The sequence below is a fragment of the Anthonomus grandis genome, chromosome 17 (genome assembly GCF_022605725.1).
Source record: "Anthonomus grandis grandis chromosome 17, icAntGran1.3, whole genome shotgun sequence".
NCBI lineage: Eukaryota > Metazoa > Arthropoda > Insecta > Coleoptera > Curculionidae > Anthonomus > Anthonomus grandis.
The window spans coordinates 10,152,357-10,180,297 of record NC_065562.1 but is presented as its reverse complement, the minus strand read 5'-3'; the positions used below and the strand labels follow the sequence as shown (position 1 = coordinate 10,180,297).

At 33.7% G+C, this 27,941-nt stretch overlaps 1 protein-coding gene across 1 annotated transcript in view; it reads right to left on the bottom strand.

Moving 5' to 3' along the window:
* Positions 1-6,630: 6,630 nt before the first annotated feature.
* The window catches only part of LOC126746094 (elongation of very long chain fatty acids protein 7-like), a 120,809-nt gene continuing 99,498 nt past the window's right edge, over positions 6,631-27,941 (bottom strand). The window contains exons 3-7 of the mRNA XM_050454201.1: positions 24,265-24,455; positions 20,351-20,431; positions 20,070-20,232; positions 19,882-20,018; positions 6,631-14,772 (exon numbers count right to left, since the gene is read on the bottom strand). Of these exons, the coding sequence (XP_050310158.1) occupies positions 14,425-14,772; positions 19,882-20,018; positions 20,070-20,232; positions 20,351-20,431; positions 24,265-24,455 (920 nt within the window). The 3' untranslated portion in view covers positions 6,631-14,424. The remainder of the gene's footprint in view (positions 14,773-19,881; positions 20,019-20,069; positions 20,233-20,350; positions 20,432-24,264; positions 24,456-27,941) is intronic.

The following is a 27,941-nucleotide window of genomic DNA, read 5'->3' as shown; positions in this document are numbered from 1 at the left end:
TAACAGGTTTTGAACACCCGCGTGTAGGTTTTTTAAATGTTGCTCTAAAATAATAAGGTCAGTTAACTTATGTTTGTAAGGCAAGATTATTGGATGTTTCTGATAATAGTCTATATCAGAGTTTGTCAATCTACCTCCTACCCTGAGAATGCCATCGCTATCTAAAAAGGGGTGTAGACTGAGAATCTTACTATTACTGCAAACATTTTCCAATTTTTTAAGATTCGCGATTTCTTGCGTAAAACATTCACCTTGTGCCTTTCGAATTAAAAGTAAATCAGACTCATGTAGCTCTTCGACGGTTAATACATCGGAAGAAGCTTTTATTTTCTTTAACGTGCGATTTTTAAATCTACTAATATAAGCTACCACTCTACGTAATTTGTTCATAGTCGAGAACTTGTCAAAAATATTTATATCATATTCTAACGCTTTACTCGCAACATTTAACGATATTGTTTTTGTTTTTAACTCAGGTAAATTATCCATCATATCTAAATTTTCATCGAGCACACAATTTTGAAAACCGTGTCTTAGAAATTCGGGTCCGTAAAACCATATTTGGTTTTCGATTAGTTCTTTCGGGTCTAACCCACGTGAGATAATATCTGCAGCGTTTTCTTCACTTTTGACGTGCCTCCAATTTCCTATACTAGAAATTTCTGTAATCTTTGCAACTCGGTTAGCTACAAAGGTCTTGAGGTTACATGGTTCAATTTTAAGCCACGATAACACTATAGTCGAGTCCGTGAAATAAATAGTTTTACAAATGTCAATATCGAAAATTTTCCTAATTTTGTATACTAACTCCGCGAGTAAGTGCGCTGCGATTAACTCTAATCGAGGTAAAGTCTGTTTTTTAATAGGTGCTACTTTAGATTTTGCCGTTAGAAGTTGTATTTGTTTTTCGCCGGTTTCGTTTACAGAGCACAAATACACACATGCGCCGTACGCCTTTTCAGAACTATCGCAAAACCCATATAGTTCGATTGTCGCTGGATTAGAAACCAAAACTTGACGATTTATTTCGATTTTATTTAGAAGAGGAATTTGTGAAAGAAATCGTAACCAATATTCTTTTAAATTGTTGGGTAATTCCTCATCCCAATCTAATTTAAGTTGCCATAGTGTTTGAATAAGCAACTTTGCGTTTATTATGGCTGGGCCTATAAGTCCGAGGGGATCGAATACTTGCGATATAACAGAGAGTACTGAGCGTTTTGTAACTTTATTATTGCTAATTTTAACGTTTACAGAATATTTTAATATATCCCGACTTGCATCCCAAAATATCCCTAATGTTTTAAGTTCTTTCTTGTCGTGAAATATAACTAAGTTTTCTTCTGGTTTTTCGGTTGTCTGTAAAATATAGTTTAAAATTGACCTTTCGTTAGATGACCATTTTCTTAAGTTTAAGTTGGCCTGAGATAAAACATCCGTGATTTCGTGATAAATTTCTATTGCTTCACTAATCGAATTTACGCTTAAATATAGATCATCCATGTAAAGCGAGTCTTCAATAATTTTTGAAGTCCTGGGATATTTTTCTTTATTTTTTATAGCAAGCTCTTTTACGCACCGGGTCGCTTGAAATGGTGCACTTGCCGTCCCATACGTCACCGTATTTAGTTTATAAACTTTAATCGGTTCATCGGGATTCGTTCGCCATAAAATCTGTTGAAACTCGCGTTCGCTAGGATCAATTAAAATGCATCGATACATCATTTTTATGTCCGCGCAAATAACATATTTTCTAAGTCTTGATCGCAAAAGAATCGAGAATAGATCTGATTGTATCGTCGGTCCGGCTAAAATCATATCATTAAATGAAACACCGGTTTCACTTTTCGCGCTCGCGTCGAAAACTACTCTGCATTTTGTCGTTACCGAGTCTCTTAAAACTGCAGAATGTGGCATAAAAAATGATTGATTTGCGATCGATTGGTCCGAGTCTAAATAACATTTAAAGGTCATGTGCCCCAAAGTTTCATATTCGTTCATAAAAGCCGTGTATTGATCCTTTAAGTTTTTATTTTTATTTAATCGCGTTTCTAAGTGTCTGAATCGTTTGAGAGCCACTGATTTAGATTCGCCTAGTTCGCCTTCAACATTTTGATTGAACGGGTATTTTACGATAAACGTTCCGTCGCTACTGCGCGTCGTCGTTTCTTTAAAATAGTTTTCGCAATATTGTTCATTTTTTGACAATATTTTTTCATTCGAAATTTCTTCGAGTTGCCAAAATTTCTTTAAAGATTCGTCTAAGTCCCGATTCGTAATTTTCGCAAAATTACAAACTGTTTTTTCGTATTGTTCGTTAAAACTTAAATTCCCGCTAAAAATCCATCCTAAACAGGTTTTTTGTAGGATTGGCATGTTATTTCCTAGTTTTATTTTTTCGCTTTCGAGCAATTCAAAAAATATGCCAGCACCGAGTAACGCGTCTATTTCCTTTGGCACATTAAACTTTTCGTCTGCTAAGTTAATGTTTTTAGGGTAATTTAATAAGGACTTATCAAATTTAAAAAGTGGCAATTTTTCTGTTATAACGGGTAAAACTAAAAATGATAAACCTATCTGAAAAGTATTAAATCGCGATTTTATATTTGTGTAAGCACGATGCGAGATATTCGTCACGATTTGGTTAACTCCAGATAACGGTAAATTTATTTCTTCACATGATAAATTTAGTTTTTTACATAGGGATTGGCTAATTAAATTTGACTGGCTTCCCGAATCGAGTAAAACATTGCATTTATGCCAACACCCGATATTGTCGGCAATAAATATCGTTGCAGTCGATAATAGGACGTGATTTTTATTAAATGTCGAGTAAGAAATAGATTCATCAGACATTCTTGGTTCATTTATTTCATTATTATCGTTCCTATTTACATCCTTACAATTAAAACCATCCATACTGCAGAAACTATGAACGCCCGGCCTGATTTGATCCCTCATGACATCAGCTCGTCCATCAGAGTCGCGTGAATCATCGAAGTTTCTTATTTCTCCATCTCTTTGATTTACTTCGCCGTGTCTTGACTGCTGCTGCGCTTGCTGCTGCTGCTGATTTTCCCGCTGCGACGTCATCGGCGTGGCTTCGGTTTCTCTCCGTCCGAAGTGGCGCTGGTGAAAGGAAGTGTTGCCGTTGTGAGGCGGAGGTTTTCTCGTTGCGGGTCGATACTGATCGTTATGCAGAGATGTGTTGTGTTTTAATTCACATTTTTTACACCCCCTGGATTTACAATCGAATTTTGAATGCCCCGGTCTCAAGCAATTCGTGCATAACCTGTGCTTTTTTACTTCGTTATATTTTTCGGATAATGATAGATTTATAAAGCGAGGACAGTAATAGATGAAATGAGTTGTTTCGTGGCAAATATAACATTTGTTTTTAAAGGCATTCGGGTTAGGGGTGGAATAAAAACACTTTGGGTTGTTTATATATATTTTCTTTTGAGGTTGGGGATGTGTATTTTCGCGATTTGCCGATTTTGTACTGTCAAAATTAATGTTAATTGCCTCAAGCGTGAAGCATTTTTTAGTTAAAAATTCGGTTAATTCTTGCAAAGTTGGTAAACTGTTGTTCGATTGTTTATTTTCCCATTCTCTTTTACTTCTGTCATCAAGCTTTTGTAAAACGATGGGAATTAGAAGCGTGTCCCAATATCGCACGGGTAATTCTAACTTTTCAAGGGCCGTTTTATGTTGGTGTAAAGTGTCGAGTAGCTTTCGTAGCTGGGCGGATGATTCTTTTACTACGTTTGGCAGATTAAACAAAATATTATTTACATGGTGATTTATGATTGCCCTTTTATTTTCATAGCGGTTTCTCAATAAATCTAACGCGATCGTATAATTTACCGCGGTTACGTCTAAAGAATCAATTAGTTTTAGCGCGTCATCTTTACAACAAATCTTTAAGTATAAAAACTTATCGATTTCACTGAGATCGTGCCTATCATTTACCACCGAATTAAAAACATCTATAAACCCATACCAAGTCTCGTACTTTCCATGAAAATTTGGCAACCCCAGGTCTGGTAGTTTGGCTACAGCGCCCGTGCCCAATGCCAACGTTTGCTGAGGTTGAAGCATTGCCAAACCGGAAGAATTTATTTTCGCGCGTTGATTAAATTCGTATTCGGATAAAAGTTTCTTCGCGTACGAGATAACCCTATAAAATTCAGATTCTGTGTCTAAACGGTAGTCTTTTTCTTCTGGCAATAAGAACTCTAACCGTGTCTGAATCCGATCAAATTCCGAGAAGTCCTCTTCAACACTCTTTAAACGCGTTTCGATTTGAAATATTTCGTCTTTATATTCGCGCAAAAAATTAGAAACCCGATCTAATCTTTCACATATTACTTCACGTGCGTGCTTATATTCCTGAATTTCATCATCGGCAATGGTTATATTTTTCTTACCCATTTTTGGCTCGATTCTTGTGAAAAAGGGCTCTTAAACTCGATAATACTTTCGTGTCAATATGCCAAATGCTTAGGCAAACGAGATACACCGTGTAAAATCAACGACCGTTTAAAAAATTCGTGTAAATTAACAATATACGATAAATACAAATACATACGTGAAAAATCGAGTGATTTGGCAACGCCGCTTGACGCTCCGATTACGTGTACACACAACGAGAACAAGGAATTTTGCAATATGGCCGAGTCAATAAAATTATGAAATATGCGAATACCAATTTCTAACTACATAATATACTACGGAAACGAGAATAACTACGAGAAAATACGTGAAAGAAGGATTAACGTGAAGGATAGGCTGGATAGGAAGCATAGAACGATCTAACCTTATTCGTGTGTCGAGATGCAGGCTTCAGATTTTTCCATTCGCCGCCATTGTTTACCACCATAGGCCGTGTTGCTTGGATCTTGAATCCGCTCGATTGGACCAAAATGTTGTGTCGAGGTTCACTTTATCTTCTTTGAAGGACCACCCATGAGGGAACTAGACTCTCCTTACTTTTTATGTATTTATTTAAAATTAAAAGTACAAATTGTATGCTTTTATGCTTCCTACAGCCTAAAGTTATTAATCGAGTCGTGAACGTGAACGTAACGTGAGAGAAGCGAGAAGAGTCTCTCTTTTGACAGGACCGCTGCAACATCAAACCAGCGCGCTTCAGTTATTCACGCTGTTGTCGCGTTTTTCACTAATTCTTATTTACTGAGACGGAACATAAGGAAGATTTTGGTAAAAATGATGAAATATTTTTGGGACCCACTGTAATAAATTTTGAAGGTCTTTGTATTTTTTCTCACTGACTGGTTTTGGTAGGTCTCTTATAACTGGAATTTCTTTTGGGAAAAATTTTGTACCTAACTTGCGCGAAAGTGCCTTTTCCGCAACTTAATGGCTTGTCCGGACTCCACTTCGCGTCGTTCGTGCAACTGCCATCGCGTGCGGAAAAGTACCACTTTCCGCACTAGTTAGGTAAATAACTATAACGCAATAACAAAAATAAACGTACTGCGCACTTATTTCGCCTATTGCGCATGAATATTTCCGTTCAATGTACGATTTTCTTGTCGGTTGGAGCAAAACAATTAAACCAACTAAGAGCAAAAAAAATTTACATACTTGTATTTGGCATATCCTCACTTATATCCAAAAATTGCAGTTTTCTAAAGCTGCAAAAATTTTCGCAGTTCTCGAAGACATAACCGCGTAAAACGTCCATATTCATTAGAAGCTAGCAAAACACTAAATTTAATTTACCGAATTATTAAAGGGTTCCACGGTAGAAGACAAGCCTAAACGTGCTAAATATGATGAATGAAAACTGTATCAAGTCCATGCCACTGGACATAACTTTTTTAGTACGCTGTGCTAAGTCCATATAGTACGATTTACCTCTGGACGCGAATGTGACTTAGTACAGAAAACTCAATTTTGGTAAAAAATGGACTTACGTTTTTGGTAGTACAGTTTACCTCTGAGGTACTGATCTGTAAATGACCGCGTTACCAGCGTTATAATTTTTCCAGTTATACCACTTATGATGCTTGCCAATTCAGCGGCGGCATCTCGACTATGTTGGAGAGGAACTTCTCTGTTTACCATGAAGTGATTCATGTCTCAGTTTCCGTCCTCAGATGCTGCCAGATGCGGAAGCTTAATGCTTTGTAAGTCAAAAATCTCTGTGACATACTCTGATCGCTCCGGTGTCCTCAGAATGAAGACTATCACCACTAATCATGGGGCATCGGATGACCTTCACCGCGATGAAGGTGTGACCTGGTGCTATACAGGTATAACAGATAATGGTAAAGAATTCAATTCAAATTGCGACGATATTTAACTTTGTGTGGAAACAATTTAAAGGCAATGAATTAAAAACTTGAGCATTTTTAAATGAAACAAATATATTTACGGAATATCATTTATTACTTGAAAATATATACAAAAAAAACAGTTAAGAAACAGTATTTGCACTATTTCCCGGCAAGAAAAAAGGCTTCGCTTTTTTTTAAACAACTAATCTATAAATAAACCCTTTTCATATAATCAATTTTTTAAACTCCTTGTAAATATTTATAATTTATTACAATTAATATAATTTAATTCCCCAAATAATGTACTCTCTTGCTAATATAAGAAAATTGTACAAAATACATTAAAAATTAACCCTATACTAAAATGTACATTAGAATGTAATCATTAATATAAAATTAACTAAGGTATATACAAGGGTAACAAAAAAAACCGTTATAATTCAGGTCTTAAATTTAATTAGAAAATATTGATTCCCCCATAATAGTAAACAATAACGCGTAACAGTATTAAAATATTTAAAACTCATCACGCACGTGTGATGTACATAGTCAAGGATAATCAAAAACCTGTTCAAAATCGGGTTCATTAAAAAGTCAATACGAAGTCATAAATAAAATTAGGTTTATGTAAAAGAAGTGTGATAAGTAGAAGAATGTTAAACATCTCAAGGCTTTTGGTGTGAGGATAAGAAATAAAATTCATAAGATAATTAACCATTCCTATACTTAAGAGGAGGAGAAAAAACTAAAAAATAATAAAATAAGTTTTTTAAGTTCAGTCATAAAGTTGCTAAAAAATTATATCGTCAAAAGTAAAACGATCCAGATAAAATGTGAAGAACAAGAAGGTTTAGATGAGATGCGATATTCATTATCTGCCTAAGGCAATTCATTCATTATCTAAGGCAATTAATTTCAATAATATAGTAATTTCAATAATAAATCGAGACTTGCAAATATCCGTAAACTCATAAAATATATAATCATTGACCCTGGAATGGTTAGTTACCAAAAAACTGTTCACCATCAATAACAGTACATTTATAGGATCAGAGAACAACTTGTAGTAGGCCACTAATGATAAAGATAATCTACAACGATTACTGAATAAAGATTTCAAAACACTATAGTAAAATGTATTATTGCCATGACCATATCGATCAATGTCCGAATGTCATTCACTCAATGTCCGAAAAATCGAATAGTTTTAAACTAGCAGCAAAGAATCAAATAATTACATCAATTATGAGTTTTAAATACCTATAAGTTAAAGTCACAATCACACTTAAAAAGGAAGCTTTTTGATGCTAGAAATTTTGAAGGGAAGCAAGAAGTTTATACTTTGTCTTCTTCCTTGAAAAAGAGTAAGAAATAAACTAACAAAAATACAATATCTGAAACACACGAGTACCGGGAGTAAATAGAAAATATATAAAACCATGTGTGAAAGAGTATATGTTTTTGTTTTTCACCGATCAGCAAGAAGTTGAAAAAACAATACACCAACTAAAAAATAATAAAGCACCAGGGCATGACAATCTTCAATCAGAGACTTCGAAAAACATGTCCAAATATATTTCACAGCCTTTATGTCTAATAACAAATTTATGCTTTAGTACAGGTGTTTTTCCGGATGTTCTAAAAATGAGCACTGTTATACCACTTCATAAATCAGAATCTTTGGATGATGTAAATAATTTTAGACCAGTTTCCCTAATTTCGAATGTATCCAAGATAATTGAAATGACTTTGAAACAAAGAGTAAATATTTATCCCCAAACCAATGTGGGTTTCGGGAGAAGACGTGACCGAGGATGTCATTATTAAATTAACGGAAAAGCTAAATGACGCATTGGATGCAAATAGACCAATCTTAGGTATATTTGTAGAACTAACAAAAGCATTTGACACGGTTAACCACTCAATACTTCTAAAAAAAATTAAAAAGTTGCGGCATTCGGCCAATAAAATTATCGAAAGTTATTTGACAGGTAGCAAACAAGTGGTAAAAGTTAACAACACTTATAGCGAAATGAGAGATATTAAATGTGGAGTACCCCAAGCCACTGTAATGGGACCACTTTTATTTATTATATATATAAATAGTCTTTTTTCTATAAGAACTGTGGGAAGAATCATAAGTTTCGCCGACGACACAATTGTTGTCTACACAGGAGAGACCTGGCAAGCCCTAAAACAAACAGCTGAAAATGATTTTCAATTAATTGCAGATTGGTTTAGGAAAAGCAAACTAACATTAAATGGGCAAAAAACAAAATATATTAGTTTTACTTCTTACACCAGAAATTTTCCCCAAATAGGTGCTTTAGAAATTAGTCAATCATTACTGCATCACCGTCCATAAAATACTATTCCTTGGTTCAATCTCATTTGACATATGGATTGATGATGGTGGGGGGTGTCCGGGATTCCCACTTACAGGAATTAACCATCATTCAAAAATTGATACTATATATATCTCTAAAGAAAAAGTTCCAACAAGCTTCTAAATAGAGCAGCTTCGGTACTAATCGTTTATTTCTTCCTTGTACTTGTACGTAAAGTAGAATAAGTATTTTGTATTTAAAATTTGTATGTTTGGAAATAAATGTATTATTATTATTCATGATAGACTATAATAGAAACCCCACTAGAATTGTACGCTTTAGAAACATCATCATATTAAAGGACAATGCGATATGTGCAATAAATACTAAGATGGGTCAGAAGATCACACTAGAAAAACCTTCAAAATGGCAGAAAAATTAAACTTTTCATCGTTGGATTAATAAAAGATCTCAAAAATAATTTTATTGGAAATTAAATGAATAATGAAACAATTGATTGAAAAGATTTTGAAACCCCGACTGTAGTTGTTACTCTTCCTCCTCTGATTTCCCTTAGAGTCCTTTCTTACCCTTAGTTAGTGATTAGCTGAACCTATTCACACTGATAGTCAGATCAGATAAGGCAGAGATTATTCTAAGCAAAGTAGGCGACTTTGGACTGAAATAATAAAACAAGAAAGGGTAAAGTGCTTAATAAAGAAAGGGGTAAAGTGCTTGATAGAAATGAGTTTATATCGAATAAGAGACCAAAATCCTGACAGAATTTGCAGGCGCCAGAAGAGAAAAAGAGTATTAGGATTTTTGATTTCTGGTAATAGTTTGTCAATTGATGTTTTCCATGCAGCAGGAAAATATTTCATCTCAATACTAAAGTTTATTATGTGTAAAACATATTCATCAACAAAAGGACGATACTGTTTAGGTACAAACAGTGAAATATATAATATGTATGTTAGGCTTAAAATCCATCGAATTATTTATGTGTTTTCTACTAGTTCTGTCGTTTATCTACAGGGTGTCCCAAAAGTCAACGATAAGCCGATAAAGGGCAATAGACCAGGTGCTCAAGGATTTAAAAAAAATACTAAAAAAAATCTATCTTGAGTACTTTTAAAATTTTAGGCATTCATAGAAAAACCTAAAAATTGATTGATTGAAAAAAATTGACACCCCCTGTTGACTTTTTTAGTACTGTGGCTACAAATTTTCGAATTTCTTAACAATTTTTTTTAAAGTAAACCTAAATAACCTTTCGATCAATTACAGAACTAAATTCAAACACAACTGATCACATTTTTAAGAAATTATCAGTATTTTGCGCAACTTGTGTTGAAAATTGTGTCTTTTGACCATCATTTTCCAAATTTAACTAACTGTCCTGGAAAAGAAAATTACCTGACTGCTTGGCAAGTGATTTCAAAAGTTGGCGTATCTAATCTAGATTTCAAAATGGTAAGGTACTTATTGCTTGAATAGGTGTGAATTTTTAGGTTTTTTAGTACATAATCAAATGTACGCCGCTACTCTTGGCTTATTGGACTTGATTTGGATTTTGGCTCTTTTCTGGACTATCGATACCTGTGTGATTGTGTAATTAGTAAACGAAACGATGCCAGATCGTTATACTGCTCGGGAATATGCTAACATGCATCTCATCTATGGAGAATGTCGATGAAATGCTAATACTGCCTCTAGACTGTATGGTCAAAGGTACCCAAATGAAGAGCGTTATCCAGATTACAGAGTATTTCTAAATGTGCATTAATTACTTCTAGAGGGCCGATTTCCAAATCAAATGGGTGCTGCAGGCAGACCGCGCTTGCCCTACGAAGCCGAAGTCTTACAAATTGCACGAAATCCGACTATCTCAGTACGTGGAATAGGAACCAGGACAGGCGTGTCTAAAAGTTCGGCACATCGAATATTGAAAAGAAACCAGTTACATCCGTACCACGTACAACGAGTACAAAGTTTATTACCTCGAGAGTACCCGGCAAGACTTGAATTTTGTCAAATAATGTTGCAAAGACATAGAGAAACTCCGCGATTCTTGAAAAGAATTTTATGGTCCGATGAATCGACTTTTAAGAAGGATGGATACATAAATCTCCACAACTTACTTGAGTGGCATGTGAAAAATCCACATTTACAGCGAGAGGACCGGTCACAATACCAGTTTAAAGTAAACATGTGGACAGGAATACTTAATGGTAGAGTTATTGGACCATTTGAGTTGCCGGAAAATCTGAACGCCGAAGTTTACCTAGATTTCTTGGAAAATCATTTACCAGACTTACTAGAAGATGTGCCACTTGATATTTACCGAAACACGTGGTTTCAACAAGACGGCTACCCGGCCCACTATGCTCGTCTAGTAAGGGAATTTCTGGACAGAGAATATCCGAACAGGTGGATAGGGCGGGGTGGAACAATCGCGTGGCCGCCACGTTCACCCGATTTAAATCATTTGGATTTCTTTTATTAGGGAGCAATAAAAGACAAAGTCTACAACAATCCTGAAGAGGTAGCTGATCTGCGCCAAAAAATACAGGCAGCCGCTGAACAGATCAACAATGGAAGATTTGCCCGATTAATAACGCGATCTTTTCTAAAAAGGATTAGAATGTGTATTAGGAATGAGAGCAAACAATTGGAGCATTTGTTGTTATTCTAATAAAGTTTTGTTTTATTTACTTTGATTTTGTTCCATTACTTATTTTGACTATAAAATTAACTTAGCTTAGAGCAGCGGCGTACATTTGACTATGTACTAAAAAAAATAAAAATACACACCTATTGAAGCAATAATATAGCAAGTGTCTTACCATTTTGAAATCTAGATTAGATACGCCAACTTTTAGAATCACTTCCCAAAGAGTGAAGTAATTTTCTTTTCCAGAACAGTTAGTTAAATTTGGAAAATAATGGTCAAAAGACACAATTTTCAACACAAGCGCAAAAATCTGATAATTTCGTAAAAATGTAAACAGTTTTGTTTGAATTAAGTTTTGTAATTTATCGCGGGTTATTCAGGGTTACATTAAAATAAAAATTGTTAAGAAATTCAAAAATTTGTGGCCGCACTACTAAAAAGATCAACAGGGGTTGTCAATTTTTTTCGGTTTTTCTATGAATGTCTATAATTTTAAAAGTACTCAAGATAGATTTTTTTTAGTATTTTTTTTAAATCTCTGAGCACCTGGTCTATTGTTCTTTTTGGCTTATCGTTGACTTTTGGGACACCCTGTATATACACGAGTGGCTAAATCTTTTTTACCTGTGAATAATAATAATAATACCGTTTATTAATCCACATATACATATGTTTACAAAGCTGTACAAAAACATGATTGTAACAAAAAATGACAGACAAGATGCGGATTAAAAGGCATAATTTCAGCTTTTCAACGTAGTTGAGGGCTGTTGTAGCCTATAAAGTAGAATAGTTCATCCAAAAAAAGTATCTAATAGTAAGTACCCAAAGAAAAATAAATAAATAGTGCACAAAAATCGAGGCAACACATTTAAAACATTTTTACATAAATAAAATGAAAAAGAGAATATACAAAAATAAAAACCTATAACAAATCCAAAATTCATTTTTTTAAATGCATTTCTCTGTTTTTAAATAATATTCTGGAGCTTAGATTTCATGCATTTTCCAAAGCCGTTTGTCGTTAGCGAAAGATCAGTAATATATTTGTTTACTACAGATGCAATATTATAAGAAAATGATCGTTTAAAAATTTCTTTTCGATGTCGTGGAATATCTAAACGCCGCCGCCGTCTATTTCTGACATTAGCCTGATTATGAATATCAGCTCTAAATACCACCCTATCCAAAAGATATTGGGGGCACCTCATCTTAAGAATATTGTAGCAAAATACCACATAATGTAGTTTTTTCCTCGATGACATATTAAGCCACTTTATACTTTTTTTTATATCTTTTAACTTGTGCGACACTCCATATGGCCTGCGAATACCAAAAATAAACCTTATACGTATATTTTGTAACTTTTGTATACGCTTTTTATCTCTGTCGTAAACAAGGGCCATACATAGTATTACAAAAGTTAAAATGAGAAAGAATGAGAGAGTCGCACATTATCCACATTTAACTCATGGCGCTGCGGATATAAAGTATATAACACTGAATAAGTTTTCTGCAATTTTGATGTCACATAATATGAAAATCTTAATCCTACATCAATGTACAAACCGAGATTTTTGCAAATATCTTGAAATACGATAGGCTCGTTATTAATTTGTATCTTTCAATTTTTCAATAGGTGCTGCCTTAAATTTTTTTTGGTAAATAACATCGCAACAGATTTCTTAGAGTTTAACTGTAAGCCATGTTTTATAGATAAGTTATATAGACCTGACAAGTCACTTAAACAGTCACCAGCATTGCCCGGATTTGACCAATCAAAAGTTAACATCAACTGAGTATTATCAGCATAATATAACATTTAATTAAACAAAACGCACGTATAAATCAAAAAAAGAAGAGGACCAAGAACACTGCCCTGAGGAACTCCTATAACTACAGCCATGTCTTCCGAAAAATTGTCATTTAAACAAACTCTTTGCTTTCGATGTGTGATAAAGCTTTCCACGAGTTTCATTGCAGCATTAGAAAATCCTATAAAGCCAAGTATCGACAATAAAAGCTCGTGGTTAAGCATATCGAAAGCTTTGCTATAATCTAGCATCATTAGTACAACGGATTCGTTTTCATCTAAAGATCGAATAATATTATCCGTAACATCGCATAGAGCGGTCGCACAGCTATGATTAGAACGGAATCCAGACCGGTTCAAAGGAAGGATAGAATTACTGTTTAAAAACAACATAATTTGCTGCTCAAAACATCTCTCTAGAACCTTCGATAATATAGGAAGAAATTGAACGTAAGTCGCTAAATTCTTTTGGATTTTTACTTTGGGCAATGGAAGTATATTAGCTAGTTTCCAACTGGTCGGAAATATATTTCATATTATGCATGAATTTATCAAATGAGTAATATGTGGTATTATAAATGGACAACAGAGCAATATAAGCTTTAAGTTTAAATTATCACGACCAATTGCTTTTGACTTAAATTTTCTTAAAATTTTCTTGACGGTATTTTGTGACTGAACATTAAACTTAAATGAATTATGCATTAGACTATTAATATGGTAAGAATAGAGTAAGTTTATTTTCCAAGAGAATACGTAACTTCCACACGTAAGACTTGAGTTTGTCAAATGTGTATATAGATAATAGTTGACCAAATTATTTCTTTATAAAACCCAAGCTTTTCTAGATTTATAACGGATTAAAAATACATGGACTTCTCCCTGAATTCTGAGGTGGCATTACTAAATAGTTGCACCCTCACAAAACTATGCCTCTGTTAAAAACATCATATTATTAAAATAGTCATTAACCTTAATTTCAAAAAAGTAAGAAAAACAATAATATTAACCGAAATATTTTGGTCTTAACTTCTATTATCACACCTCTTACCCTAATATCTAATTAATTTTATGACTTCAAATATTATTATTTTGTCGTATTCCTATGTTGCAAGAGCCTCATATAATACCTTTAAAGCTGCGTACTCGGACGAACTTCCGAGTTCTTTATTATTCCAACCGAATAAACTATCACAGCTCCGTAGTTGAGCAAAGAAACGCCCAAAACCATATCCGGCTCTGGACCGACCATTTCAATTTATTATATTCGATAATAACTAGTATACAAATAGAAACCCTAATTCGCTAATTACTTTTGGCTTGTTTAATGGTGGTGGCGTTTCCATTTAAAGCGTGACCATTTGAAATATACCCATTCGAGGTATGAGTACTATGGCCATTGTGCATTCCGTTGAATTGGTGTTTACCATTTGGGATAATAGTGTTGCCATTTTCCTCCACTTTTTCTTTAAGTTCGTTTTTGATTATGGTTGTTTGAGGTTTTTTCTCTATGTAGGCTCTAACGTAGAAGGAGCCAAAGAGGTAGATGAAGTACCCAGCTTGGATTGATAGCAGGACGTTGAAGATTTTTGGATAGTTGCAATTTCTGGGCAGGACTTGAACATTGTGGACTAGGATGATAACAAATTGAACCTAAAATATAAAATAATATAAAGAGTAGTTTGAAAATTGTGTAAATAAAAATAGACTTGTATATTCCTGACTTAGGCTCTCTGTTAACTGTGTGTAACTAGTGTTTTATTCATTAATTGATTAAATTTAACGTTTTAGATAATAGTTTTTTACGCTAATAGAGTATAAATATCATTTTCCTTATGTTTTCATACAACCTAACAAGCATTATATGTGTATTTTGAAATTTATGTAGCACTTCTAGGAACGTTAAGGGAATAATGCGTGTTAGCAATTTTAATATTCCTGGAACGATTAAATATCAAGTGTCACCTGTGTTACCACTGTTGTCTGTTCTATGATAAGATATTCTTAATTCTTAAATGTGTTAAACTATGTTCAAATTTAAATTTGGGATTACTGAATATGAATATGTCAATTTACTGTGTAAGCAATAAAACAGGCAGAAGAACTCTTTCTATTTCTGGTCTATTCAGGAACTATCAATACTAAATATTTCTAGAGAGACATTCCCTGAAGTATTTTTCCCATCCCCCTGTAAACCATCAGGGTAAGTCTTAATTGTTGCTTTAATTAAAAAGTTGATGATTCTCGTTCAGTGCAATGATAAGCTTTTCTGTAGTCACTAACTTTTTCAGTAATGTAGTCTTCCTTAGTGTTCTTCATAAACTAAATGCGGGATTACTATTAGATGATATAAGAAGCATGTCTCTGGTGCTCATCATCCTTATCTGCATAGTCCATTCGTGGCGTTATTTCATTGATTCCACATCTAATTTCAGTCTTTAATGCTTTAATAGTTGTAGGCTTATCTGTATAAAAGCTTTACTTTAGATCATATCTCAAACAGAAGTCTCGAGAGGTTAAATTGCAGAAAATGGTCGGCAAATCAGAAAATTATATGGCCAGGTGTCAACTTGTACAAGATCGTTAATGTTTTATGAGCGGTATGACTAAGGGCAATGTCCTTCTCTTCTTCTTCTTCTTCTTCTTCGTCTTCTTCTTCTTTTTCTTCTTCTTCTTCTTCATCTTTTTCTTCCTTTTTTTTTCCTGGCTTTACAACTCTGGGTGAATCTTGGGTCGCTATTGTATATTGTAACTTTGTGGCGCTATTTACTATTGCTCTCCATCTCCTACGATCCTATGCATTGACTTGCCCCTACTGAACTCCTATTCTAGACAAACCTGCTACGACAGCATTTTTTCATTTTTCTCTAGGTTTACCGAATGATCTTCATCTCAAGGAATACTGTCTTTATCAATCTGTGGTTTTTGATCTTACTACATGACCTGCATTTCTCATTCGGTAAGCTTTATGTTTTTACTCTCATACAATATCGCGAATTGAGCATTGTGGCTTCTTATTCACATTCCTGTTGTTTCATCTCTATTTTATCCAAACATTATCCTAAGAACTTTTCTTTCAAACACAAGAAGCTTTTTTATTTCCCGTTGATTGAGATCCTATCAAAATCAAGTCCAGATCAATACCTTCCTTATAAATATACAAGAAACAGTATTATTATGGTACAAGTATGTTTGTCATTTACTAATACCGCATTACCGATCTCGTTTTAAAAAAAAAATTGAAATTTCAGAACATAAACCAAATGCAGCACTTTAGTATAATAACGAACCCATTGAGATGGAAATGGGCCTTTTTCCTAAAAATTATTTTGTCCGCAAAGGCAGCAGATTGCTTAACGATCCAATTATTGAATTCTATTTTCTAATGATCAAAGTTATTGAATCAGTTGTATTTCTTGTAGACAAATCATAAATACGTTATATCTGGCATTTTTATTACATTCACGCCCATTGCCATCATGTGCTACTCTGAAGGACCTCTACGAGTTAATGTCAAGTATTTCACATCACTAACAGAAAACGAGCATCCGCCGGAGGATCCGAGATGCCACTGATGTGCAATACAAGCAGAGACCCACAACCCTTCTTACGGACAAAGACGGAAACCCAGCAACGATAGTTGAGGCAAATATGATCATGGAAAGTCTATATCGAATAACTTTCCCGGAACCATCGAGGTTACCCTCCAGAAATGTATTGCATGACAGTAACGACAATACTAGAGAATGAGGTAAAGCGAGGTCTAGACCAGTCTAAGAAAACACAGGTCCGCATGAAATCCCAGGTGAAATTATGAAGGTGAGCTGTCCAATGCCATATTCATTCCAGAGGACTGGCTGCTAATATTGTTTGTAGCTGTGACTTTTGGTAGCAATGTTTCACTTTTCCCAACCTTCCTTCACTTAAACTTAATTATCCCAAAGGTCCTCTCAGTTGACACTCCAAAGCGTGTTTTAATTATCCCACTGAAACTGAAATATCTCAAAACCGACCGAAGGAAAAATAATGAAACAAACTGCATTAGATTCACAAGAGGAGGCCATACAAATACTATTTGGGATGCAAAGGAATTAAATTTAAACTTTCGAAGTTATCAGAGTGCAAGTATAGTTGATAGCCTAAGAAATGCTCCTGCGAGTAAGGAATCGATCTGCGAAGACGTGCGAGATTTGGACTATCAGCTTTATGATTTATGCGATCAAAATCTTTCAAAAAATTATGCACGCTAGGATCTACAAAAAAAATATCGGAGCAACGCAGTTTGAATTGTGCCATTCCCTAGGCACACGCAGCAAAGTTCTTTGTACTCTGCAAATTCTGATTTAGAGATGCAGTGATGTCAGTTATGACACCTACCTTTATTTGCTTAATTACACTAAAGCGTTGTCAAAATCGGAAGTTTATCACCGCCCTGCAAAGTAAAGGTACAGATAAAAAGGACATTCAAATGATCATCAACTTGTACTGGAACCAGCCTGCGCAAGTAAAAGTAGAAGATCAACTGACTGATCAGGTGAAGATCATGCGAGAAATGAGACAGGGCTGTCTGCTCTTGCTGGCTCTTTTTAACACATCAAATATTCTGAAATAATCTTCGCTGAAGCTCTCACGAACTATGAACTGGGAATCCAAATAAACTAGAAACATATCAACAACCTCTGCTACGCCAATGATACTGTGCTGCTGGAAACCAGCCTAGGACACCTAGGGTTATTACTGGATCGTATGAAGTACAAGCGATGACTACACCTGAACATCAGGAAAACCAAGTTCATGACGATCAGCACCAACGAACGTACCAATTCCGATCCAGGGGCGCTACTGGCAGAGATGGAAAGAATCGACAGATTTCTGTACCTTTGGAACCATCCTAAGCTCGTAATAGGACCACGCTAAGGAAATCAGGTCCCGAAATGCAATTGCACGGTCCACATTCATTATGTTAGAGTTAGACCCTTACTGTGGTGCATTGACTTTAGACACAAAGATAGAGGAGATGCTACGTTCTTCTACGATACTACTGTATGGAGTCAAGGCCTGGATCCGGACGTAGGCTACTGAAAAAAAGGTCGAAGCCTTCGAGATATGGCTTTTCAAGATATCTTGGTAGAAGTCCTGCGAAGCATGAGAAAAAAATAGACGTGCTTAACATAGGGAAGCGACGTAAGCTTGAGTATATATCTCGTTACGGAAGAACCTGTAACAATGATTTGGAATAACATCCGCAGAGCTGTTTTGGAGAGCCATCAACAAAATACCATCAAAAAAGAACAGAATCAGTACTTTCAATTTACATTAGATGAATTAGGAACAATATTTCGAATGAACATTGGACGCACTTTACGAATGGTGACAACTACCATCATTCACCCTGTCATAGTTGTGTTAGACCGATAAAGATTTGATACTGTCTATAATCAATTACAGAATTTTATGTATATTCAGGAATAGTAAACATAGGTCACAAAAATGTATACCCCCCAAATTGTTCTTTAGACCAGTATCTTTTACTAGTGATTTGTAGGCAAATATGTGAATCCCAGTTATGATTCACTGGGGTTGAAACCGGTTGCAAATTATTTAATAATATTGTCTAAATATTTAAACTTTTATTAAGTTCAAACTATATATAATTTGGTGATGTAATTTGTACTAAAGAAGCTACCTGTGAGGTATTCTTTCAAATGTTCTAACTAAAATCTATGTAGTTTGGAATACCCTGATCTGAAAGATTGAAAGAAAGAAAGCAATTAACATGCATATGACTTGAACTATAATATTCTAGCACTTTATCAACTATCCATCTTTGATTCACCAGTATAATTTAATAATTTTTTGCTTTGATGTTTTATTTAATTTTTTCTATTTCACTAAGTTTGGAATCATAGTATCACTCTCTTATTTTAAATAGAGTATATTATTGCTTATTTTGATAAGATTTGAGATGGATCTCAAATACTGGTTTTCAACAAATTGAAGTCTACATATCCTCTATTTGTGGTATGGTAGTAATAGGTAGTACTTTGTAAATGTCATATCATGATTTGTTCAGATCCCTCTGCAATTAAGGTATCCATTGAATTCTTCAATTTTATTTCTGTTTTGTGATTTTCATCACTGTATTAAAATGTCTTACTAAAAATGTCAAATATTTTATTGAAAAGAATTATATGTTAAGAATGTCTCTCGATTCTAGTCCAATACACAAAATAGCAACTCCTTTTTTAGAATGTTACCTCAACCTCTGCTATTTAACCCCATATAAGTTCTAAATGCATTTTAGCTTTTTAAGTACTATAAGGCATTCTGGTACCACAATTGATGTGACTCTAAAGTTTTTAAGTGCCTTTTCTTAGCTATCTATCCAACAGAATTTGGTGGTAGCTTTCCTTTTGTTTCCTCTTGTGTAAATCAGAGTTGCAAATACTTCCTTGAGAAACTCATTAGAATTCCTTTGAAATTTTCGGTTTTGATTTTTCTTTAGCAATACATTTTAGTCTTGTGCCTTAATAGGTGTGATTCGTCTGCAAACCAGACCACTCTTAATATAACAAAAAAATTGGTGAGATATCTATCATGTTATCTGATCCTCTCCATAAAGAAATACGGAATTGATAAAAGTATACAAAATTCCAAACTGTCACCAGTATTATTCACAATTAACAATTCGCGATTTTATTTCTAATTATATTTTGTGCATAAATTTTGTAAAGGTTCTATATTTTTACTTAAGACACCCACCAGTTGGAGCTTAGTGACGTGTTTTTTCCACCAAAGATACTTCTGCACTTCAGGACCCAAGGAAGAAAGGAAGTAATAGCTATATAGGACGACGTGGACAAATGCGTTACATACTCCTAGTAAGGAACCATGTCCACCTAAAAAATAATTTACTTAAATAATATAGAAGATTCAAGAATGAGTTTTACCTGGAACAAAGGTGACTCCAACGTAGGAACAAAATGGCATCAAACTGTGATGATAAATGTGCAAAAATGTGACTTGATTGTATTTTTTTCTTAACACGAAGAATACTGTGTCCAAGAGGTCCGTTAGTTTTATAAGGTAGTAGTAGTATACCGCTCTTCGCATCTAATCAAATAAACCAAAATTAATTATATAATTAATAAAAGCCACCTATTACTTGGATGAGCTAAACAAGCATTTAATGTTATGTAAATTTAAAATTGCATTCATTAAAATAAATTACCCTATGTGCCGATGGTGAATCACTGTAGTCCACTGGTTGGCATTTCATATCGTAAAGTGTAAACCAGCCACTTTGTATACCCTACAGAAAACATAAGTTTTATTAGTAAATAAATGCCTTTAAGGTCACCAACCAAACGATTTTCCTTTCGTTTCAAGGACGTTTGCGTAATTTCACTGTAGACATACCAGTGCTTCCTATGTAAATGTTGTTAGCAAATAAATTTAAATTTTGATTTCATTCAACTCGTTTGGTCAGATGATCAGGATTTACACTTAAATACTTATTATAAAACAAATCGCTTTGAGATTGCTAGTGGGCAAAACAATTACAGCTAACATTAACAAACAAGAAATATTAAAAAAGGGAAGCAGCAAAACATTTCTTTGGTAAAGGATGAGGAAAAGAAGTTGTCCATGACATTTCTTTAAAAAGAGCTGGGGGCTAAAATAAATCATTTTACTACATCGGTACTTTGAACTAGAAATACCAAGTAATCCAGCATCAAGATGGTCTACATATTACGACTCCAGAATATCTGACAACTGCTAGAAGCTCAGGTGTGGGAGCAACACCGGTACGAAAAAGGCTTATCCGATGAAAAGACATATAATGTGTTTAAAGCAGAGGTATTCGTCATTCTATAAGCCGTAATAAAAGAGAGAAGCCTTTTATAAAAATAATAATTTACGCTCAAAGCTAACAGCCAACTTTAAAGGACATAGAAGTGCAAAAAATCAGTTCAAAGTTAATGGAGAATGTCTGGACAAGTTAGGTAGAAGGAAATCAGTTTGATTTGAGTCTCAGGATACACTTAAATAAAGAGTAACAAGAAAGTAAATGAGTTTGCAAAACTTAGATCAAGTCACTAACTCACAGGGCTTTAACTCTTCGTTGAAATGAATAAGAGTCGAATTTTTCACGTGCTAGACGAATGTTTAAGAAAAATTCCACAAGGAAAAATAAGTGCAGCCAAGATCACAGAGAGTTATGGCAGAATTATTACCAAATACTGTAAACTTAAGTGGCATCTGCATTTACTAGGCATGCTTACTCTAATTATGCTGCAATTAAGGAAACTGTATAGCATCTCTATTGTGCAAGAGTACTAAAGAAGGGCAATGCTAAGGGAGATACATTTTAGAATCGCTAAAGAACAAAAGACAAATTAGATAACCTTTACTGGCAGAACTTTCTTTTACAGAAAGAACCTATCGAGTAGGTTGGAATCAGAAAACGAAAGAACGGACAGCCAAGTTTCCTTACGAGGAATATCTAGTTCAATTTGACCTATCAGTGTCTTACTAAAATAATACAAATAAAGCAAATGAGAAAAATAGCTGCGATCTCTATGAATTCAACAAGCTTTGAGAAAGGTAATATTCTATAAGTTATTAATAATGCAGTAATCAATCTTCCACACTGATAATATTTTTAAATATGATACACCTTAAAACTTTTTGCTTAAAACATTGTCCAGTTTTGATATTACCTATAGACACAAGATAATTATGCATCAAACAAGGTGAGGATATACCAGTGAATACGCGGTTAATATGGTCCAATATTTTTTGGAAGGAGTGAGATATAGAAAGACTAATGCGGGATACATTGCTTTTATTGCTTGTCATAAGCCTACTATGTAAAACATGCAATTAGAAGACACGACAAAGGAGTACCTACTCTGTAATGATTCTGCTCTTTCTTTAGTACATAGCCAAAAATGCACGTACTCGATGACCCATCTGACTGGATGATGAGGTGGTACAAAAAGAGATACTTATCTAGAACAACGTCAAGATTTTTAACTCGAGACCTTGCTTATTGAAGGCTGCACTATTTTGATGATTGAAAACTTTACATAGCGAATTTTTTTTCGAATAAAAAAAGTATATCAAAGGATAAAGCATCCGAAAACCCTAAATAGAGAAGCAAAGGATGACTCTTCTTTCCTTTAAAAAACTCGTATCGAAAGAAGAAGGGATATATTAATTATGTATTTCTTTTAATTTTCACTGGCTCTGATCTACATTGGGCTGAGTTCCAGTTTCAGAAACATGAAAAGCAATAAGTTTCATGTTTGAAGAATATAGTTATAAAAGAACGGTTGGAAATAGATGAAAACAGTACTGATCCTTTTAGGTCTAAATGTTTTAGTCCATTATGTTTTATGGTAATTCAAAATCAACAAAAGAGAACGTGAAGCTTTTGAAATTTAGACTGTAGAAATAGCATCTCCTTTAACCTGGTTCGATTGCAAAATTCGTGAGAATAATTAAACGGAAAACAAGTCATTGTAGAAACGTTGGCTTCATTAAGTGTCTCAGTAGAGTAATATCGCTCTAAAAAAGACTTTTTATACACTTTTTTAACTTTCAATAAGGAGTTGTGTTATAAATACTATATGTTATAAAGAAAAGACATAAGCATTTAATAAGAATGAAATCTAACTGTAACGTGCAACTCAGGACAGCAACAGGTTTTATTTTTCGTGTAACAATGAAGATGATATTAACGAAGTTGATGAAGTACTTCAAAAGGATTTGGATAAATTGTGCAAGGTATGCAATGGAAAGTTGAAAAAGTGAATTTTTTATTGTTTTAGAATTAAACAGTCTTGAACACTGTAGACTTGCTTAATCGGGATTTTGCTGCAAAGAGCACTTTAAGTCATCGAGAAAGGTGAAAATTGTGAAAGCTAGTAGAGACACTAAAGGGTATAGGCTCAAGATGTTGTCTCGAATAATGAAAACGTGCATTATTTGTAACCTATATCGGAAAAATATTTTCAATAGTTGACGCAAATAGGCACGCATTCAGTAGCAATATTTACAAGTAGATGCTCTGTGAATATTAAGCTCTATCGGATGTCATATAAAGAAATCATATTTTTGACCTATAAACCAGACTTAACCAAAAATTAAAATAGGCATAAGTAAAGTAGGTAGATTGAAAGGTATGGGCTCAAGATCAGACTTTTGACATACGCTATAAAGATACTAGATCTTAAATATTAAAATTTTTCATTATTTGAATTATATCAGAAAAGCATCTTAAATATGTTAAACAGAACCATAAGGGGAGCTTAAAGTCATTTGAAGAATCAAAATATGATTTTAGGGTATGCACTCTGTAGCAATAGCCATAAGTAAACAGACTACATTTCAGAATATTAAGCAATGAAGAGGTCAAAAGGAGATTGAATAGGGTCTCAATATTGCAGCTCTAAATACTGGAGAGATGCTTAATCGGGCTTCTACTGCAACCCAATACTAGATACTTTAGATAGTTTGATTGTCGCATATAAAATCATCTGTATTTAGTATGTACAAATGTATGTAGTATGTAGTATGTACAATCTTTATGTACAAATTTTAATAATCTGCCTCAAAAGTGTGGCTGTACTTAAAAGAACCCAAATCTCGATGTTAGTAAAGTGAAATTAGGCTTTAAATCAGAATATTACAATTAGATAGTCTGAAAATTTGATGAATGTTGTTGAATTGATAGAATATTGTTTTGGCAATTGATATTAGATAGTTAGAAATGTGGTTATTATGTCTGGAATCAAAAATTGAAAACAGAGTATTAAAAAATATTAAAACAAAATAAAGCTTCTGGTAGAGATCTATGGTTAAGAAGTAAAAAAATTAAAAACAACAGAATTTACTTCTAATATAAAGAGACCATCAAATATTGACAGAAAAGGTTTTGAAAGAGAACTTAAAAGCTTGGATTAGTAAGTTAATACCAAAGGAATTTGTTTTTAGTTTGTGTAAGCCATGCAGTATTGCTTAAAAATTGGTCAATTATTAGCATAACCTTAAACCAACGATACCTAAACCTATATTTATTTCAGATACAAATATTGACTTGTAAAAACTGTAATACCTGACCCTGTACTAAATTCTTACCTCATATACTAAAAAAGCATTGGCAAATACTTGAAATATATTATATATTTGTATAGTCCGTGTCAGTTTAAAGGGCTTCCGATCTTTCATCAGTCTCGGTCCGAGTTTGGTGCAGAAGTATATATAACCAGCTAGTATTAAAAGAAGTTTACCCAGACTGCCGACCATGAACCAATCTTTTGTGTATTCATCTGAAAAAAAATTTTCGTGTAATGGCCAGTGAGAGGTATAAAATTTTATTTTATATACCAAGGTACTTATGCTTAATTAAAAGAAATAAAAGCTTTTAGCATTACTTCAGGTTACCAATAAAAATAACAAAATGATATATAGAACAGGATAGTTATTAATGATGGGACGATGGGAATCCCAGTAATATTGTATATTGGACCTAATTAAATCTTACCTTCACAATGCGTCTTTTTTTTATATACATTATTAGCAAAAGTTCAAAACTGGTTTTTAAAGGAAGTTAAAAATTTTTTATATTTGGATTTAGGTGCAATTGGGTGTAAATTACCTAAAATCTTCATAGGCTTACGATTTGCGTCTTTAGGTAAACCAAGTTGAGAATCTACAACTTCTGTAGGTATACTATTTACAACTTATTTGAGATATTGAACTTAAATATCATCTTTAACTTAACCAGAAATTCTATCTGGTATCATTAGTAGTCTTGGTTTTTTTTAGATAGGAATTTTATTTAGGTGCAGGATGATCATTATCTTAATCCGGTTCATAAAGCAGATATCGAATGTTTGGAAGATGGTTTAAAGCTAGAATCTAGAAAAGGAGTTGCTATTTTGTATATTGGACTGGAACCGAGAGATGCATTCTTAAAATAAAATTTATTTTATTAAAATATTTGATATTTCTAGTAAGATATTTTAATACAGTAACGAAAATCACAACGACTAACGAGAAAACAGAAATAAAATTGAAGAAATCAATAGATATCTCAATTGCAGAGGGATCTGAACAAGTCACGATATGACATTTACAAAGTAGTACCTATTACTACCATGCCACAAATAGAGGATATGTAGACTTTAATTTATTGAAAACCAGTATTTGAGATGCATCTCAGAACTTATCAAAATAAGCAATAATATACTCTATTTAAAATAAGAGAGTGATACTATAATTCCAACCTTAGTGAAATAGAAAAAATAAAGTAGAATATCAAAGCAGAGAATTATTAAATTATACTGGCGAATCAAAGATGGATAGTTGATAAAGTGCTAGAATAGTATAGTTTAAGAACTCAATAAAAGTTCAAATATTTAGACAATATTATTAAATACTATACAACGGGTTTCAACCCTAGTGAATCACAACTTGGATTCACATATCTGCCTGCAGATCACTAGATCACATGATCTAAGTTGAATCAATTTTTTTTGATAAATTTATGTTTTATTATAATCTCTAAGCTAAATGAGGTAAGGCACTTCTTAATGTGTGCCATTTTTCTCCTTTTTTACTAGAGCTTAAACAAGTAGTGCTTAAAGGGGGGTCATAATAATTAGGTAACAAATGTACTGACCTTTTATCGGGTGATTTTACAGCTGCTTATCTTGAATTACTTCAATCAAACAATTGTATTTCCCGCGCTTATAAGTTTTTTGTCAGCTTTAAATTTTGGTAAATATTTCCTTCTAGAATCAGCAGTACCGCAAGCATACAACTTCTATTCAAAAAGTTCTTGTATCAGTGGTACGCTAGTAAAATAATTATCAAAATAACTTTTATTTACTAGTTCACAGGTCATAGTCTTAACTACTTGAGTGCCCACATTGTGTTTAACTTCATTCCCCGATTATAAATTTCCACACCTTACATTCCCGCTTTACAAATTTTCTTGGTATATGTTGTTTTATGAGAACACAACTAGTATATTTAAAAATGGACTCATTAACTGTAACATAATCGTGTGGCTGTGGACAATTTTAAGAATTTGCTTTCAGAGATTCTAAAAACGGCCTGATTGTATATAATTTGTCATAATTAACGTTACCGTGTCCTGGAAGTACAGTGTTGTCATTGAGATAAATGTGTGATAAGGGCCACCCAAATTAATGATGTGTCATTCTTTCACTATAAGTAACGATCATGTAAATCAGAGCCTCAGCTCCAATGATCCTTATGACTGGGATATTTTTTTATACTTATCAATAAATTTATTCCTAAGAAGGTTTTAATTTTTCCTGAACAAGTCTTTTTATATATTTTACCTTTGTAGCCAAATTCTTGTTCCGCGTATCAGTTTGTCTAAGATACTATATTATTGATAAGATTATCAGTAAAAGGAAAATAAAAATATAAACTGGAGTAGTATTCACAAGATTTCTAAACAGGGGCAGTCCTGTATCTCCTGTGAATATAATTATTTCACGAACATTGGTCAAGTCTTTTTTTCCTGGAATATGTTTGACATTAGCCTTTAGTTTTGCCGCTAACTACACTAAAAGCACTAAACGGTCAGCATCCCATTCAGAATCATCTTCATCGTCTGTTGCAGAGAATACATACTGAGATTCTGGGTCATCATCCATCAAATCATCATTGCTAGCATAAACTTTATGGTCGCTATCCTCCTTTAAACCGAATACGAAGGTATATTTTAATTTTCTTAACGATCTATGATGTCAAATAAGACATCTGGATCCAGTGCAGTAAAATAATCAAATTGATCATGAAGTATTTTATACATTATCTTTCAAGTACGGTGGTACAATATACAGTGTATGTCAGCTAAATGGAATAAATTAGCTAAAAAATAGACGGGAGCGTGTTGGAAAAAACGCTCGAACACGTCGATTGGTTTTTATAGTTACGCATTTTTTTTTATAAAAACTTTTCATACATCTGATGCTCCCTTCAGATAACGGTGGCCAATACCAACTTGCTTAGTTTAAACATAACACCCTGTATGTTAATTAATTTTTAGATTCCTCAGATCATTTTAGACATATTTCGTATACAATGTCATATACCAATATTTGACTACTTCGGAAATGTTAAGTAAAATTCAAAAAATTACATTTAGAAAAGAAAATTATTTATTTGCCGAAAATTGTTACAACATATTCAAAAACTTATACATAATACAAATCTAAACAATAATGCCAATGTAGAAGATGTTCGAAATTCTCGCCACGAACGTCTTGGCAACACCCTACCCGTAAATAGAAATGTCTTCTAACGTTACTCAACATCTCAAGTGTGATCGATCAATTGCCAGGGTTATTCGTCTTCGTAAATCAGCTAAGTCAGTGGGTTTGGTTTTGTATACAATAGTTTCCATATATCCCCATAAGAAAAAGTCTAATGGCGTCATATCGGGAGACCGTGCTGGCCATTCCATCGATCCTCGCCTCCCTATCCACCGATCTGGAAATATTTGGTTGAGGTACTGCCGGACATTTATTTATTTAGTAATGGGGTGGTGCTCCATCTTATTGAACCCATATTATATTCGCTGGAACTTGTGGGTTTCCTGGATCAGGATACAAGTTGGCCAACGTTGGCACTACATTATTTTGAAGCAATTCTAAATAATTATCGCCATTCAAATTGCCCTTAATAAAAAAGGGACCTATGATCTGATCTTCAATAATTCTCTCGTCCAGCGAGGATTTTCCCTGGACCAATAGCGGCAATTTTGACGATTGGCA